This window comes from Thunnus albacares, chromosome 10 (genome assembly GCF_914725855.1).
Source record: "Thunnus albacares chromosome 10, fThuAlb1.1, whole genome shotgun sequence".
Lineage (NCBI taxonomy): Eukaryota > Metazoa > Chordata > Actinopteri > Scombriformes > Scombridae > Thunnus > Thunnus albacares.
The window spans coordinates 18,990,668-19,008,872 of NC_058115.1; the positions used below are offsets into that span (position 1 = coordinate 18,990,668).

At 37.5% G+C, this 18,205-nt stretch overlaps 1 protein-coding gene across 4 annotated transcripts; it reads left to right on the plus strand.

The window, feature by feature from the left end:
- Positions 1-2,761: 2,761 nt before the first annotated feature.
- Positions 2,762-16,975, plus strand: pmt (phosphoethanolamine methyltransferase). Of its 4 annotated transcripts, XM_044363868.1 has the most exons (13): positions 2,762-2,833; positions 2,933-3,001; positions 10,597-10,768; positions 11,316-11,471; positions 12,061-12,197; positions 12,391-12,542; positions 12,672-12,860; positions 13,504-13,593; positions 13,708-13,797; positions 13,902-14,024; positions 14,477-14,608; positions 16,461-16,577; positions 16,815-16,975. In XM_044363868.1, the coding sequence occupies exons 2-13, from the start codon at positions 2,995-2,997 to the stop codon at positions 16,923-16,925; spliced, it is 1,476 nt and encodes a 491-aa protein (XP_044219803.1). In that variant the 5' UTR covers positions 2,762-2,833; positions 2,933-2,994; the 3' UTR covers positions 16,926-16,975. The 4 variants fall into 4 exon arrangements, with proteins under 4 accessions (XP_044219803.1, XP_044219800.1, XP_044219801.1 ...); XM_044363865.1 differs by lacking the exons at positions 2,762-2,833; positions 2,933-3,001 and adding an exon at positions 8,521-8,731; XM_044363866.1 differs by lacking the exons at positions 2,762-2,833; positions 2,933-3,001 and adding an exon at positions 8,948-9,091.
- Positions 16,976-18,205: the final 1,230 nt, after the last annotated feature.

An 18,205-nucleotide genomic window follows, 5' to 3' on the forward strand; every position in this document is an offset into this window, starting at 1 on the left:
ATTGAGGATTTTGGAAAAAAAAAGCCTTGTGAACAGTGTTGAATGAGCTGCAAAATGTTTCAAACCTTATTAAAATAGAAATCTTACAACATGATGAACATTTGTAGGAACGAGTTTGAGCAGTATTCTCTTTACAGGCCTAAACAGAACATTAATTTGAGTATACAGATGTTGTTTTTGTGATTACTGGGTGACCTTTTTTTTTTTTTTCCTTTTTGGTAAGTTGAACATGTTGTGTGTTCTGCTTTTGCCAAACTTCAAATGTTCAAAAAGCTGTCTTGGTTGTCAGCTCTGCTCTCTAAAACTGTGATGGAGGTGTCAGAGATGGATGAAAAAGATTTGTCTGAATTGGCTTCTTCGTTCCTTTCTCTCAATTTGCTGCAAAAGCTTTACGGTACATGAACTTTCCTTATTCCAAAACAACTGCTGCCTTTGTGTGTAGCTGCTGTACTAATTTTTGTGGATCTTTACTGGCATCTAGTGGACAAGAGTGAAAGTGTTTTTCACTTTCACAACATTAGTCATGTCTTACAATGAATATGCTTTACTATAGAGCTGCAACAAAGTCGATTAATCTAAATTGTCACACTTTTTTTATCAAGATAATAATAAAATAATTGATCATGAAAATTAAAATGGTTACCTTGAAGCAGTGGTTCTCAAAATTTTTGACTTGTGACAGTGTGGCAAAAAATATGAGCAGTTTAAACATAAAGGCTCAACTAAGAATTTTTTTCCTCCAAGATTTAAAAAAAAAAAAACAAGCATGTATTTCACAAGAAAAAAGAAAAAAGGCGGGGTGGGGGGTGAAAAATAAACATAATTTTGTGTATCAGAAATATCTTATTCTTTCTTTATCCCTTTCATCATTTGGGGACCCCTCAAATTTTTTAGGGACCTTTTTAAGGGTCCCAGCCCCAAGGTTGGGAACCACTGCCTTAAAGTGATATTCCAACAAAATTCTCTGAGACTCAAAAACTCAGCGTCTGTAGCCTTGAAATTAAAATGTTTTCTCCTTCATGAAGAGCTCCTGCAGTTATGATGGATCCCAGTAGCAACACATTATCACAACAGAATCATGTCCATAGAAATCTCTTAAATCACTCCTGTAGCATAATCCACTTTTTTGATGCCCATTTGTATTGACATCATGTTCCAAACAGTCATATTTTCCTAAAATATAGTTAAATACTCTGCTTTAGCGTCACACTATTACCCTCCTTGTAGCTCAGCCAGAGCTCGCACGTTTGATACTTTCTACCCTAAAATCTAGTCAAATCAAACCTTTCAGGACTGCATATACAGCACATACATGACCAAATTAAATACATGAAAATATTTTTAATTGATTATATTTTTAAATATTCTGGTGAAAGTATGAACAGAAAACTTTGATTATAAGGATTTTTTTAAATCATCTGTTAAATTTACAAGAATATTTTTCATTTTAAACCAACAATGTCTACATAAAAGCCTCCCAAGTTTTCAATTTACTCTTTCTTCAGGTGCAAGAGAAACTAGATATGGCAGAACAAGCATATTCAGGATTCTAAAATAAACAGAGCCTCTCTTTTCTTAATCAAGTGGCTATTAATAACCACTTTTCAGTTACTGCTGTGATGCACTGAGCAGGATTTAGGATTAACGTTGCTTTGATCAAAGACCTCTTATGTGGTGGAATGAGGTTTATTATACAACAGTGAGATACCTCGAAAGTCACTTCCAGCACATTTTAACCTTCAGATTAGGATGTACTGAAAGTGTGTCTGCTAGCCCGGTCCATGTCTAGACATCTACAAACACAAACAGTCAACAGATGACAGCTCTGAATGTCATTTTTGCTAACAGTGACTTTCCTCATAGAGGTGTAGATTAAGTTAAAGTTTAGAAAATGAATCTTTCACAACAGCAGTGTCAATATTATCACTGTGAGTAATCATTTACAGGCTGTGACAATCCTGGCTGTTGAAACTGCACTTCAGTTTGCAAAATTATTTCCCTCTCCAGCAACTCATTTTGTTCATTTTCACAAACAATTATTCTTTGGTAGACATTTTTCAGCTGCTGAGGGAGTATCCTCCCACTGTCACCGGTGCTGACTGTTAATATTCTGCTTTTTGCATCTGAGGATGTCACACCATACTGAGTACATCTCATCAACTTACTTGAAATATGTTTTGGTTTTTTTAAGATGAAAACTAATTTGTTTAGAATCCTGGTAATCACAGCACTGAAGCAAATTACAAACAAGAGGAATAGGACCGCACCTTGAGATTTAATCATTTGGAATTAATTTGTAATAAATTGTAAATTTGGAAGCAGCAATGCTGCAAATGTGGAAATGAAAAAATTAAGTATAAAAAAAGAATTGCCTGTTTTTCATTATGTTGTTATCATCTGGATTTATCTCCATTTTATGAGTTATAGAAATATTTCAGATCTCAAAACTTGTCTTGAGTGAATGAGACATTTTATTTTTAATATAAATGTCCTACCTATTAATGTGTCATTATTTAAGTCTGCTTTGGGTCTTAATTCCTCCTTATTGTATAAACATTGTTTATTGTTAATTCTTCTATATTTGTTGTTACTAATTACAACTTTGTGTCAGTGTGAGCACTACTGTAGGCTTGTTGGATTTTAAATATATAAGACACTGTCAGCAACACAATCTCACCACCGCTTTTGATCATATCATACAATATTCCTCCTGAGACACAGTTTCCCAGTCGTCATGGAATTGTAGATGTTCAAATTTGCACTTCAGGTACTTTTTGTCCTTGATGGCTTTGTGGCTTTAAAGCTCAAGAAAAGCTATTGAATGGTCCCTGTGGTGAGATTGTCAACTGCTGTTTCCAAGGTCAAGAATGAACTTTCAATTGTAATATATATATAACTGTTTCTTAACTCTAAATCACTCATCCCCACACAGGGCTTTGATTAATGAATGTACGAGGATAACACTACTGAGGAAATACCTAGCAGAAACAAAGTATGGACAGTGAGTATGTATACACATCACCACTCTCGAGACTTGAAGAAGTTTCATGAACCACATTTAAAATTCATTCGGAGTTCATTCATTGCACTGTGCACAAATCAGTCACCAATTAATTTTCAGTAACATGTATGAGCTAAGTTATTTCATTTCACTTGTGCAGCAATGGATAAGTAACATTTGCCCTTGGTCAGTATATTCCTCTGCTATCAATATACACATTAACACGCCATGAACATGGTACCATGTATACGGACTTTCTGACCTCATCCAGTTCAGTCCAGTTGCAATGAACTTTGGATGTTGTTACGTTGGAACTGTGCAAAAAGTCAAACACAAACAATAAATCACACATACACACAAACAGACATGCACATTACTCACACTAAAAAAACAAACACTGTGGCCTACTGCTTTAGGGACAGCTGCTTTTTTTTTTCTCTTTCTCACTTATTGATTTTTAGGTCTATGGTAATGTCAATGTACACTGACATATTCTGTAATAGATAATGTACCACTTGTGATGTTGATGCAGTATTTATTGTAAAAAATCCATGTAAAATGCACATCTGATGAGCAACTTTTCACTTTTCACTCCTGGTTTTCTCTGTCTCACTTAACTGGCCCCAACATTTGTCCTTTATCTTGCAGAGCTGTTTACCTCAACACAGCATCCATCTGTAAAGCTATCTATCTATCTGAAGAAGCATACACAAATACAGACTATCAGCAACAAAAATATTTAATTTTTAAAAGGTCCAATCTGTTCTATGTGTACCTTCAAAGAACATTTAGAGTCCCCAAGTAACCAAAAAGTATCTTTAAATATTAGTCTATACTGATATGATCAGATACCTTTAATTGATTTAATTGATTAATTATGCAGATGACACTGTCATCTATACAATAGCGCCCTCTGCCGCCCAGGCTGTTCAAAACTTTCATATTGATTTCTGTGCCATACAGCAAACATTGATCGATCTTAACTTACTGTTAAACTCAGATAAAACAAAATGTATCATGGAAGTAAATATTACTGCACTTAATGGGACATCAACTGAAAGAGTGTCCTTTTATAAATACCTTGGTTTCTGAATAGATGACAAGCTGTACTTCAAAAAACATACTAATGAAATGTCTAAGTCTTTAAAAGCAAAACTTCGTTCTTTTACTAGCGTTCTTTTATAGAAATAAGGTATGTAGTACCAAGAATTATAGAAAGAAAATTGTTCAGTCAACCTTTCTATCCATTATGGACTATAATGATGCATTTTATAAGCACTCTCCTGCCTCTACTCTTCAACCTCTCGATGCAGTCTATCATTCTGCCCTTAGATTCATAAGTGGAGACGGCTTTAGAAAGCATCGTTGTACTATATGAGAAAGATGGGTGACAGTCGTTGGCAGTGAGAGGAGAACAGCGCTGCATCTTATTTATTTACAAAGCTCTCCTTGGCAAACTTCCTGGGTACATGACATGTCTTATTAATTTTAGTTCAATTTCATACTGCACTAGGTCCCAAGACTGTTTGGTCCTTGAAAATGAATGTGTTATCACTGAGACTGGGAAATTGGCCTTTAAACATAATGCTCCACACAAGTGGAACAACTTGCAGAAGATAGTAAAATTAAATGAGCTAATCCTTTTTAATCAATTTAAATCTCTTTTAGCTGACACAGGGCAGTGTGGATGTGTGTGTTTTAATTGAGCTTTAACTTTTATGTGCATATATTGCTTTTATTGCCTTTATATGTTTCATATTATGTGTTTTATTGTTTTTATATATTCATTTTATTGTTTCTTATATTTTATATTGCTTATTGCTTATCTGTTCATATTTGCTTTTATATTTTATATTTGTATTATAATCAGGGTGTCCTTAAAAAAAAGTTTGCTCTCAATGGCCTACCCTGTATAAATAAAGGTTTGAATGAATGAATTGGACAGGGGGAATACTTTTATGTTTCAGTTTTTCTCATTTCTTCTTTTTCCTGATAACTGACACTTTTGGGTTGGGGAAGGTGTGAGAGAAGGAGACACAGTAAATATAAACAACCAACCAGCAGGATTCACTAGAGTTGGAGAAGGACGTGATCCCTCACTGGCTTCAAATGCTCTCATTTCACTCTGTTCATGGAGCACAAGTGATCCAGGTGGCGGACAACACACCTGTCACTTGTGCCGCTCAGTGTGATACCTTAACTGACTTCAGTAATCGTACCTTTTAGATGGGGCTGACTGGAAACAAATTTGCAGCTTAAAGGTACCCTGTGGAGTTTTTTGTAAACAAAGTTTTTACAAAGTGTTTACATTCACTGTTTCTCACCCAAACTCTGTGTATCCTCAGGGCCTAATATACATGCTGAGTATATTTCCTTCCTCATAAAACATGCAGAGCCAGTTTTTGGAAGAATGTGAAACCAACTGTAAAAAGTTTAAAAACATGTTTACTAGTTAGCAGTCTTCCCTTCACAAATTGTGACATTTCATGTAACATTGGATGCTGTGTGACCATTGCCTAACCTTTGGCAGCACTTGATATTGCATCACCCGTGTTTGTACACACAGAATACCTTTGAAGTATCATATAGATCACTTTCACTCCTGTGTTTTGAATCATTTCATCTACAACAAAGAATTTTTGTGTAATTATACAGATTGCTTATGTACAGATGACTTAGGAGATCACTTTGTTGACAGTTCCTGTGACCAGCAGATGGATTTCATATAAACCCGCTCTCACAAAACATTATGGCTACTTTGCTCTCAACCACAATCAAACCACACCAAAGTTTACTTGGAAGAGGACCAACACCTTTTTCAGGCAGCAGTTGTTTGGTTTGTTTGTATGTGTTGTCACTGGGACCTGGCAGAAATATAACAAAGTTCAAAGCAAAACTCAAGTAAAGGTGGAGGTGTACAGAAGTGAGGATGAAACCCTGTGAAACCAGATAAAAACACTTGACAAAGGAAATAAGAGTAGCTAAGAGGAGTCACTCTGCAAACACAAAATGATTACAGCCAACAACCAACAGTTGTGTGGTTAAAAACATATACAGATACAGGAAACGATCTACCCACGCATAGAACCGGCTGACAACCTGAACGTGTTTTACTGTAAAAAAAATTATAAAACCCAGACACACACCTAATCAACACCAATTCACACAGACTACACAACCAAACAAACCCACCAAACCAACAAGGCAGGAAGCAGCAAGTGAAACTATGTAAATTTAAACCGGCAGCCTCAGGGATGTGCGATCGACTAGTCTACTCCTTCTGCACCAACAACTGCACCTAAAAGAACCCCCTGACAAACTCTTGCAGTTTGCATACGACACGACAGATGCCAACCTCATCCAAGTCTGTATGCAGACATGTCTGTCATGTCTACAGTAAAGGTTTAACAGCTGCAGTCACATTAACTTGAAGCTGAGGATACTTGAATCTGTGGAGATGATGACGGACAGGGGGACGCATCCAGCACTGTTTTCTCTTGCTTAAAATACAATTAATAAAATATCAGCAGTGCTGGATGCAGCACTACACACACACACATACAAAATATGTTACACTAACATATTTTCACTCGTCCTCCATTACGATCATGAAACACAGACACAGGAGGTTGTTATTTAGTTATTTTTATACTGTTATGATGTTGATCATTAAACATGTAAACATGCTCAAAGGTCCACAACGCATGTGAAAATGCACCCTTCAATTCGAAAGCTAGGGCTTCAGCCTGCTCTGAACACTTCATCTGCAACCTTACTTCTACGTCCTCATCGTGATGACATCAGATTGTTCATGCATGCCCACAAACGGCCGTCTATTCAGTAGCCTTGTTGCTAAGGTTGCTCTGTGGGTTGTTCGCGTTGTCCACTCGCATATTTCAGATCAGATTCCACTCAAACATGTATCAATGTATTTGAGCAGTTTTCATTGCGATTGAAGAATGAGAAAAAAAGGTGAAATCCTACTACTGTTTGTTTATGTAGCCTCTGAGAGAAGGAGCTAAAACAGCCCGTTTCAGACAGAGGCTGAACAGAGGGGCTGCATAAAGGACCAGTATAAGATAAATAAGGAGTTTTTGAACTATAAAATATTCAAGTAGAGAATAAATATACACCTGGAAATGTGCATGATACATCTTCTTTAACTTTTACTCTACTAACCAGGTATCAGATACACAACAGTATCTCCTATTGGCATCAGGTGGCAGGAGGCATTTAAAACTGTAGGACAATATCTGGTACAGGAATTGTTGATACTGTTCTGCGGCCACTATTGATTCTGATCTCTGTACAATATCAGCCACAAAAGTTAGGGTCTGCTGAAAAGATCACAGTGCTGCCCTGTAAACTCTCCAGGTATTATACCTCTTGGAAGTCAGAGAGAATCACAACAGACCCCTCACACCCTGAACACACCTGAACATATTATTATGTTACTAGTATTTGAACCTGGGGCCCCTCTGTGTCTGTTTGGTACATCTGTGAAAAATTTTCTTTACTGCTGTGCACTAAAGAATCTTCTTTGTCCCTCGATTTCATACCACTTTCCTTTAGTCACTAATGGCTTTATCAGAAGTTAATAAAACATTTCCTGATGCTTTACAGATCAGTTATCACTTTTGGGTTTGTGTAAAATCTCTCTGGCTCATGTTTATCCTCCTTAAGCAGAACACTTTGTCTTTTTAGCTTCACGAAAGGCCAATATATTAACTAATTGTTGACAATAACAACTACAGTCTTGATATATTATTGTTGTTACAACCGTAAATGACTTATTAATATTTATAATTTTCAATTACTTTTCTTGATGACTTATAGAGAGTTAGAAACTCATAACCCTTTGTTAATGACTTTATCAACATTATGTAACTGTAGAATTGATGTTTTACAAACTTTTATTAATTACTTATCAACATGTTTAACTACAGACGTCTGTGCTTACTGGCATTAATGACTTGACTATTAATGACTCAGCAGTTACATTTTTCACCACCTGATCTATATAGCATTGGTAAATTATAGAACTTACACACCTTTATAAAGATGCTGTTTTTGTCTTCACTGTCTCTCCACCATGTTGGGAAGCTCACCCGTGGAGGAACTCCTGCACACGTGCGTACTCCCCCTCCCTAAAAACTTTAAAGCCAATCTAAGGAAATCGGTTGCAAACCGGGTCACTGACTATGTGTTTCAAAGAAAAAAAGTTTACAGTCAAGATCTAACTGCACACTGCACCTGTGCTGTACTCCCGCGACCTGTTTGTTTAACAACAGGTCAAAACAATAATCGTTTATCAATTAATATGATAGATGTCTTGCACAACGAGAATGTTTCCTTCCCATCACATGAGATTAAAAGTTATTTTGCTTTACCATGGCGTCACATGGCTTCACTGCTTTAGATTTAAGCAGAAATATCAGTAACATGAGAATTTTAATTGTTTAACATTTATTGTTACGGGCCCGCCTGCTCGACAATTGCTCTCCACCTTAACAGAGAAGCTGCACTATGAGGCAATGTTGCGCAATCGGCGCATGCCACGGGACATTTTCCTCCGCGTCAGCACAACTGAGGCGACGAGTCGGGGAGCCGATGAGGGAGACTACTGCGGGGAAACACAACACTTCACAATCCTACATAAAAAGCATCTGAGTGTACTCCTCGGATGTACCGACTTATCTGTGGCCGAGCTCGCTGAGGTCTTTTATGGAGGTATGTTATGTGTTGCACGATATCGGGTGGAAAATCCCGTCCATAAACTCACCTCTGATGTTGCGCAGACCCTTGTCCTCATACGATTATTCGTGTGCACCCCCTCCCCACCCCCGCCCCTCAGAATGCACGCATCCTAATGGCCAGATTTCTACCTGGCGACCACCTCCTCCACGCACCATAGTCATCCTGTTATTTAAATAGCACCCACAAAAGACGTAATCTGCACTTTGTTATAGAGAGGGGTTACTTATAGTAACCTCCTTATAATTAAGACAGTCATTAATTGCCGGACTGCATGGGCATTGTAGAATAATTTCATAGTCAATTCAAAACAACAAAAGACCATCATGGATAAAGGTATGAGCAGGTTAATAATGGATTCTTTGACTGATGTAAAGCAATTCTGGCTTTTGACTTTTTTTGAAAAGTGATGATGCAACTGATGCAAGTGATGACACCAAAGTTTAGACCTTGTTGGTTGTTGAAGCTTCCACGTGTTGTTTTTTGTCACTCAGCTGGCGGAAGTAATGCTATTGTGAACACTGTGCTGCAGTGTGTCAGTGGTTTACTGAAGTTGTCAGATGTCAACTGATCCCTGTAGCGTCGCCTGCTCGAGTGTTAACCTGCAGGTATCCTATAGTGCTTAATGTGTAACCAGCTAGTGGATTGTGAAGACATTCACCTCAACTTATCCATCTCTTTACTGGAAGATGAGAGGTTAGTAGACACTTTGCTGTGTTGCTGGCAGTTTAGTAGCCAGTAGATCAGGAAACTTTAAGAAAAAAAACACAAGTTTAATTTTAAATTTTTCTCACATTAAGTGATACTGTAATTTTTGTAGCTTATTAATATGAAGGTTTACATTATGTATTTTGCCTGATGCATGTCCTGAATCTGCTTGTAGACATAACAAACCAAGTTGATAAATTACCTGAATTGAAATGTTTGGAACATTTGTCATTATTTAATCTTAGCTCCTGACAAAGCTAGTGAAAATCTGGTGGGTTGTGGGAGTAGAAATACTGCATGCCAGACTGATAAGAGTATAAACAGAAGTGTGTGAGGGGAAATATGAGACTGCGTAGTAGCTGTGGATGTGTCACACATGTGTCATGTTTCAAGAATACAGAGGAACAGGTTTGAGTAATGGTTAATCTGTGTGCCAGACATGCTCTCTGTGAGGTGTTACATTTGAAGATGTTTAGTTCAAAAGTTATGCATTAAAATAGGCAAAACCTCAGTGCAAAGTCTCAGTTTTTAATTGAGTTGGAAGTTGAGTTGACAGTTTCTTTTCAAATAACTTATTAAGATGCACATTTTTGTCAGGTATAATTGTTAAATTCAACATAGAGAATACTTGTTTTTGTTGTCTAACCTGCTTCACTGATGGTTTGCGGGCAGGAGTCTCTGAACCTTGCCACAACATTCGAAAGGAAATATGATTAGCAAAAGTACTCGTACTTCCTGTTATGGGTCTGTAGACAGACAAGACACAATTATAAAGCATTCATAAAAACTGCATCTAGCAAATTGTCATTGTATTTGTGATCCTATTGTGGTATAGTATAGTTTATCTGATATTAGTTTAATCTCAAAATTTAGCTGAACAGCAGTATCAGCTGTCCTTTTTTTCAGCATCTCAGATTAACAATTACACGCCTACATTGTTATTTATATGTCATTATGTGTCACAGTAGAGTCTTGTTCCGTATTTTTATGGCCAAGCAAAAAGATAATTCTCTGTGGTTCCTCCTCTTGGTCATCATCCACTTGTTCTTGTAATTATGAATATAGTATAGTAGTATTATTTATGTCAATATCCCTTCCTGCTAACCTCATCTGGACACCTGTGTGCCCCACAGTTCGTAACAACATGACAGAGTTTTGGAAAGAGCACTCCAAAGACGCCACAATGGAGGAGATGATGCTAGACTCCCGTGCCAGGGAACTCACTCAGCAGGAGCTGCCGGAGATCCTCTCCATGCTGCCCAGCCTGGCTGGATACAGAGTGCTGGAGTTGGGAGCCGGCATTGGGTGAGCATACAGAGCACTGGACTGTCTGAAGTGGACGTGTGTGAGCAGGCTTTTAGAGATTTTGTGGTGTTTTTAACGGCTTGTAGCAGAATGGTGAGTTTCAGATATACATACAGAAGTTATAGAGGCTTTTTGAAAAGCTTTATAAAAAAGTTTTATGAAGAGGAGGCAATGATGCTGTCCTCTTGAAAAGAGAGAAAGTCAACCCAAGTGCTAGTCACCAGTTATATGAAACTAGCAGAGTGACAGGCAGCATCTAGTGGTCTCACTGTGGATAATATTATGACATGCTCATAGATAACAATCTAGGACTGAGACAAAGCCTCTACAAGTCTATATCTGGGAATCTGGGAAAACTGACTTTTTATACGAGATGCCACCAAGCTAGTCAATGCTGTAAAATGTAGAATTGTTCAATACGTTAAGAGTTGTTATTTGCATTTTCACGTGATTAGTAGTGTTGTAACATAAAAAGCTAATGTTTTTGACTGAAGGGCCCTTCATTCAGATAGCCAGATAGATGTAACACTGACTCATGTCTCTACAGTCGTTACACCAGCCACCTGCTGACCAAGGCCACCCATGTGACGGCTGTGGACTTCATGGAAAGCTTTGTGGAGAGAAACAGGCAGGACAATGGTCACCACGGCAACGCCACCTTTATCCAAGCTGACGTCACAAAGCTGGAAGTCCCCAAAAACAGGTGGATGTTAAGATATCTGTAGCTTACGCAATACTTGATATCTTAATTAGTCATGTTAGCAATGTGGCTTTGAAATGGCAATGTTAGTCTGTTGGTCGGTCCACCACTTCAGTCCAGTTTGAAATATCTCAATAACTATTGGATGGATTGCCATAGAATTTTGTACAGACATTCATGATCCTCAGAGGATGAATACTACCAACATGATACCTTGACTTTTCCTCTTGTGCCACCAACAGGTCAAAATGTTCACTTATTGAGTTAAATATATCAGCATCTACCCAATGGATTGCCATGAAATTTTGTACAGACATTCATGCTCCCCTCAGGATGACTGTAATAATTTTGGTGATTGTTTAACTTTTCATTTAACACCATCATCAGGGCAAACATTGGATTTGTCTGCTGATGTTAGCATTTAATTAAATACGTCCTCACAGCGCTGCTAGCGTGACTCACATATTAGTTAAGCATTATTTAAATATATGTTTTGTACCCTTTTTATAAAGTATTACCAAAATAATTCCCATCAAAGACCATATTGACCCATACCTTATGTTTTATTGTATCCATTCAATGTTCTCCTCAGCATTGACTTTATCTTCTCCAACTGGCTGCTGATGTACCTGAGTGACGTGGAGCTAAACTCGTTACTAGAGAAAATGCTGAGCTGGTTGCGGCCTGGTGGCTTTCTTTTCTTCAGAGAGTCCTGTAACCACCGGTCAGGTACTAAGCTAACAGAACATCTCTGTTTCATCATAATAATGACTTAAACATTTTAATTTGACTTAGAAAGTAAAATACTTAAGATTCACGTTCAATTCAAGCCTATGCCTTGAATGTGAAATTAAAATAGGAATGTGATAAATTTAGGTTTTGTGCTGTCTTTCTCAGTATTTAATCTTTAACTTTCACCAAGGTGACTGTAAGAGGGACTTCAACCCCACCTGCTACCGCACTGAGGCACAATACAACCACCTGATATCAACAGTGCAAATGGAGGATACAGATGGGGGCCAAAAGTTTGGTTTTGATGTTGTGCTGAAAAGGAAAGTCCAGACCTACATTGAGGTAGAGTCATTTAAATCTTGCAAAATATTAAATCAGACCTTAAGTATGAAATAGAATACATGGAAGTGTGTGACTTGGCATACTAATCGGTGTTACGTCTCCCACTTCATCCTGTCTTTGTGCTTCCAGATGAAAAATAATCCTAATCAGATCTGTTGGCTGCTGGAGAAGGTCCCTCGCTCTTCGGACAACCAGAATGGATTCAACACTTTCCAACAGTTCCTGGATAACAAACAGTACACTAACCGTGGCATCCTGCGCTACGAGAAGATGTTTGGGGCTGGTTATGTCAGCACAGGCGGGCCCAGCACCACCAAGGTAATAATAACATCTGAAACACACCAAAAAAATTGGCAGAAAAAAGTCAATAGGTGCTCCTTGGGATGCATTCAACTGATGTGCTAAATAAAAGAAGGTGTGATTTTGTAAATGAAAATATGAAATAATAACAGCATGACATAATTTTGCTCAATTGTGGAAGAAAAGTCAATTCAGTTTTTCATACATTTCTGTGTAGTAACATATAGCTTATGCTGTCAAAACAACATTTAAAAGTGTCTCTTTGTCCAGCTGCATCTTTCTTATCAAATAAATGCTACAAATGACCTTCAAGACTTAGCCCTTATCATAGCCACTCATCATATCAGAGGATACTCCTCCCCTCCTGTTTCCTCTGGTCTCTTCAAAAGTTTCTGTTATCATGGCATTAGAGAAGCTGCAACTTCAAAAGAGTGTTTTATTTAACAGGAAAAAACACAAGTTTCAATGAGCCATGACTAAAAAACTATTGGATATGATTACTTTTTTCAATTTGTGCATTCCTGGTCGTTTTGGTGGTGCCATAATATTTACTGTTAACTTATTTTCCAAAAATAAGAAGAATTGATTTGTGAGTCAAGAGCAAAGTGGATATTTAAGGGCTTTGAATAAAGTAATGAACTTACTGTCTTGGTACTAACAGGAGTTTGTGGACCTTCTGAACCTGAAACCTGGTCAGAAGGTTCTGGATGTTGGCTGTGGCATCGGTGGAGGAGACTTCTACATGGCAAAGGTAAGAGCCAGGGAAGCTTCTATATTTAAGGTGATAGTAGTAACACTACACAATAGCTGGATGTTATAATAACTAAAATGATTGTGGGGCCAATAATGGTGGTTTATGTTTCAGTCTTTTGGAGTAGAAGTGCTTGGCTTGGACCTGTCAGAAAACATGGTGGACATCGCCATGGAGAGGGCGATCACTGAGAAGCTGCCATCAGTACGTCTAAACACTCACTTGTCCTATTGGTTTAAACACCACAGATAATTTGATTCATGGTTTCGTATAAATAAAAATCAATGACGTTCCATGTTCTACCTCAGGTCCAGTTTGAGGTGGCTGATGCCACTAAGAGGACGTTCCCAGAAGGTTCCTTTGATGTGATCTACAGCAGAGACACAATCCTGCACATAGCTGACAAACTCGCCCTCTTCAAACGCTTCCATGTGAGTGTTTCTCATACGGTACCTTGGACAGCAGCATTAAATTCATCCCTCTCCGTTCTATTAATTTCCAAACCTCTCTTGAATTTTTGAGTGTAGCTTGAGGATTAAATATTAAAAAATACATACAAAAACCCACTTTCTTCATGCCATATGCAGATTTCTGTGGTAAATCAGTTACTTTAGTGTCACGTCATCCAGTAATGTTATAAAAATTATGATTACACTTGCGTATATGTGTTACTATTTTACCTAGATCATGATGAATTGTTCTTGTCTTGTACTGCAACTCTGCAACATCAGCTGACTGCGCACTGCGAAACACTCCTTCTTGTACAAGAAAATAAAATCTGTTAAATTTTGATACTTCAGCTCCGGTCTCTATTGTTTAATGGTCATTACGAAGAAATTCTTTTAACAAGTAACTTTTCATTCTCGTTGCTCTTTGCGTCCAGTCATGGTTAAAACCAGGAGGCCAGCTTCTTATCAGTGACTACTGCTGTGGGGAGAAGCCCTGGACACCACAGTTCGAGGCCTACGTCGAACAGAGAGGCTACATCCTCTACACACCATCACAGTATGGGAAGGTAAATATACAGTATAGACTAATTATGTAACAGATTATCATGCAACTATGCTGACCTTTTGGGAGCTCAAACCTTTGGGTCCTGTTACCCAATACATGATGATTGGTTAAGATCATGATTGGCTCCCAAATCATTGCTGAGTTTCTGGAACACAACATCATCTGTGCTCACACATACCCTCCAATATATAAATAAATTGATGGCCATCAGGGTTATATCAAAAGAAAACATGTAAACATGTTGATTATTCTAAATTGGTACTGTTTTCAACACTGTGGTAATCATTCAACCAAGTTGGTTTATCTGGCGATATTAGCTTAACAAAGATACATTATTACTGGCGAACATGTCAGATGATATGTCACACAAATGTCAGTACACAAATGTCAAAGATGTGTTTGGCAGAATTTAGAAACACTGTCACCATTACATTATTTGTCCACCAGAGGGCACAGATGAGTTTGTTTTTCAACTGTAAACTCTGCTGCCCTCACTATGCTTGTGTGTAAGTGCACAGCTATGCAGCTATGAGCTAAACACACTGACTCATGCCAGGAAGAAACAAGGTATCATCATTATAAGATCAACATTAAGTCCCCAAAGAAAATACAACAAAGTAATTATGTTGTTACATAAACATAAACATATACAATACCAGTCAAAAGTTTGGACACACCTTCCCATTCACTTCAATTAGAAAGTGTACTTGTACTGTACAGAGTCAACAAGAGGAAAGTAAAATATGTAACAGTTAGCAACACTACAGATAATGCTCCAACAAGGGTGTTTGTGGAGTAAAAGATGTTTGTCAGTATTTGCTTGATCACAGATGACAAAACACTGAATGTAATAATGTCAGTTACACTGTGTCAGTGGTTGCTACTAGTAACACAATATTTAACTGAAACTAACAGCTGGTGGCAAAAAACTCACTCTGTATATTAATAACCACATTTCCCGTAAGAGATCCTCATCAAAAATGTTTGTTTATGTTATGAGTTTATGTATAACATTCCTATCAGATGATATATTGTCATCAGATATTGTTACCTGCCTCAAAAATCCAGTGATTTACTGTCCTAAATCCTACACTGTAGGCAGTCATTTGTTTCTATTTGCTATCAAGATGAACTTGCAGAGACTTGACATTTGCCAGAGATTGTAACCCATCACATCATACATTATTGTTGCATGGTAACTCACTTTAAACTTTTCAAATGAATCTGTTCTTACATCTGCTTTTCCAAACAACAATAAGGAAACTTAAGGAAACAGCCACATTCTCAACAGTAGAGTATACATAATTTGTAGTAAATGAGCTAAAACACACAATTACTCATTGTAGCTTTTCACTTGGAACTCCTATGCTTATGACCTTATATATAATATATAGTACATTGCATATAAGCCAAGTTATGTGCACACACAAAATTGCATTTTCTCCTGTTAAAGGTTGAATACTTTTTGTTCAGTCGTGTGTCTGTTTTACCAAGTCCCTAAATAAAGACTGCCATGTTTAAATGTGTGACTTTAAAATTAAATAGGCATCAGCCTTGAAGCTGTGAAAACACACAGCATGCATGAAAACCAGACAGATATGTTAAAGATTTGCCGCTTTTCAGTGGCCAAAGGTGAAGCCAGGTCTTTGTGAAACAGCCAGATACACAGACACAACTTTTGTCCCAGTTTTGCACATTAGGTAACTCCTAAAAAGGCAAAGTCTTCTCCTGTAGAAAGTCCTGGCACAAATAGTGTGTTCCACTGTAGATGTGTTGCTCGTGCATTACTGCTGTCCATCAGTTGGTGGTGCTGTGCCCACTCTGCTTCACCATTTCTGTCTCTCCTGCTGTAGTTCATTCAGGAAGCTGGTTTCTGCAATGTTCGAGCAGAAGACCGGACAGCCCAGTTCATCCAGGTGATCAAGACAGAGCTGCAGAGAGCAGAAGCCATCAAGGGTGAATTCATTGAGGTCAGCATGCACATGCACACACACACACACACACACACACACACACACACACACACACACACACACACACACACACACAAAAACATGTGTCACCACTACAAGGTTACACTTCGACATAAATCGCCATACCAGAACATCTTGCATCATTTATGAACCAGACAAAAAACAAGAGAAACCTAAATTCCCTCTTAAATTCTTTGGATGACTGCTCATCATATCTGCCTCTGTCCCCTGTAGGAATTCTCTGAAGAGGACTATTTTGCAATAGTAAACGGATGGAGAGAAAAACTGGAACGTTCCAACAGTGGAGACCAGCGATGGGGGCTATTTCATGCAACAAGGGTTTGAGTGATTGTACTAAGAATGTAGTGAAGTCAATAAAAGAGGAAAAAAAGCCTGGAACTTCCCTTTTCTTATTTCCTTATACTGTATGCCTTTGTCAATGATTAAATGTTTGGGTTTTTTTTTGGGGGGGGGGGTTAAACTGATAAGGATTCAAGTAATAGGAGAGTTTGTCAAACCTGAAAGTTACTGTGGTAATTTCAATTTAAAATAAATTAGATATCACAATAATTATCAAAGTATTACGAATCTCAATTTTGTCACAACATTTATATGTTGACAGACACAAAATAATATAAGACCTACAATATTTCTCTTCTTTTGAGCCTTTCTGAAATATTCTACAAATTTATTAGGGATGGGAAGATTCACTGATTTTCCTGATTAAAAAAAGTGTTCATTCAATACAATTAGGGAAGAACTTGTGATGCATCATTTCTTAAATCTTTGCTTCAGTAAAATCTGATTTATTTTTATATAATTAGTAGTAAAGCCCTATTCCTTTATTTTTACATAGAAATGTGACTAATAATTTGATATTTAGATTGATTCCTCCTCTCTAAACTGTTTCTCAAGCATCCTACAGCTGTGTTGCGCTGCCAGAACACTCAGTGAGATACTTACTGAGTTGCAGTACTAGAGAAACAAATATGTAAAGTAAAAATTGAACTTTTTTTTAGTTAATTTATGATTTCCTGTATGCTTACACACACAATCACACTCATATACAGTCACACAGAGAAATACACAGAGAAATACACACACAACCACCCACGTTCACCTACAACCATTCACTAAATCAGGAGGTGATGGATATATGCTTACAGTTACATTTGCAGTTAAAGCAATCGTGATATACTTGTGCAGGTTTTCCTTCCAACCGAACACTTCACCAGTTGTTTTCACTGATTAACAAACTTTCAGCCACAGAGGAGAAACTAATCAGTGAAATCACTTGAGTCTTTGGTTGGAAGGAAAACCTGAATATACTTAGCCCTCCTTGGCACATGGTTAGACACCGCGAAGCTAGAGCAGCATTACATGTTCACACATGTTTAGACAGAATTTTAAAAAAACTTAAATTGTACAGCCAAAGTTGTGTGTGTGTTGTTGTTTTTTGTTTGTTTGTTTTGATTGAGTATTCTGAACTTAAATAAATAAATTGCATAAGTCTATGGGTTATGCACAAGTATATTTTTTGTTAGTATATTTTTATTCAATTAAGTACTATTGCATCAGAATAATTAAGTATGGAGAAACTAAAAACATTAAATATGTTTAACAAT

Bases quoted from the DNA above. Each gene is read 5' to 3' on its own strand.
- pmt (XM_044363865.1), top strand. From the start codon at position 8,536: ATGTTGCGCAATCGGCGCATGCCACGGGACATTTTCCTCCGCGTCAGC. The intron at 8,732-10,596 runs GTATGTTATGTG...TGTGCCCCACAG, and splicing joins CGCTGAGGTCTTTTATGGAG to TTCGTAACAACATGACAGAG. The intron at 12,198-12,390 runs GTACTAAGCTAA...ACTTTCACCAAG, and splicing joins GTCCTGTAACCACCGGTCAG to GTGACTGTAAGAGGGACTTC.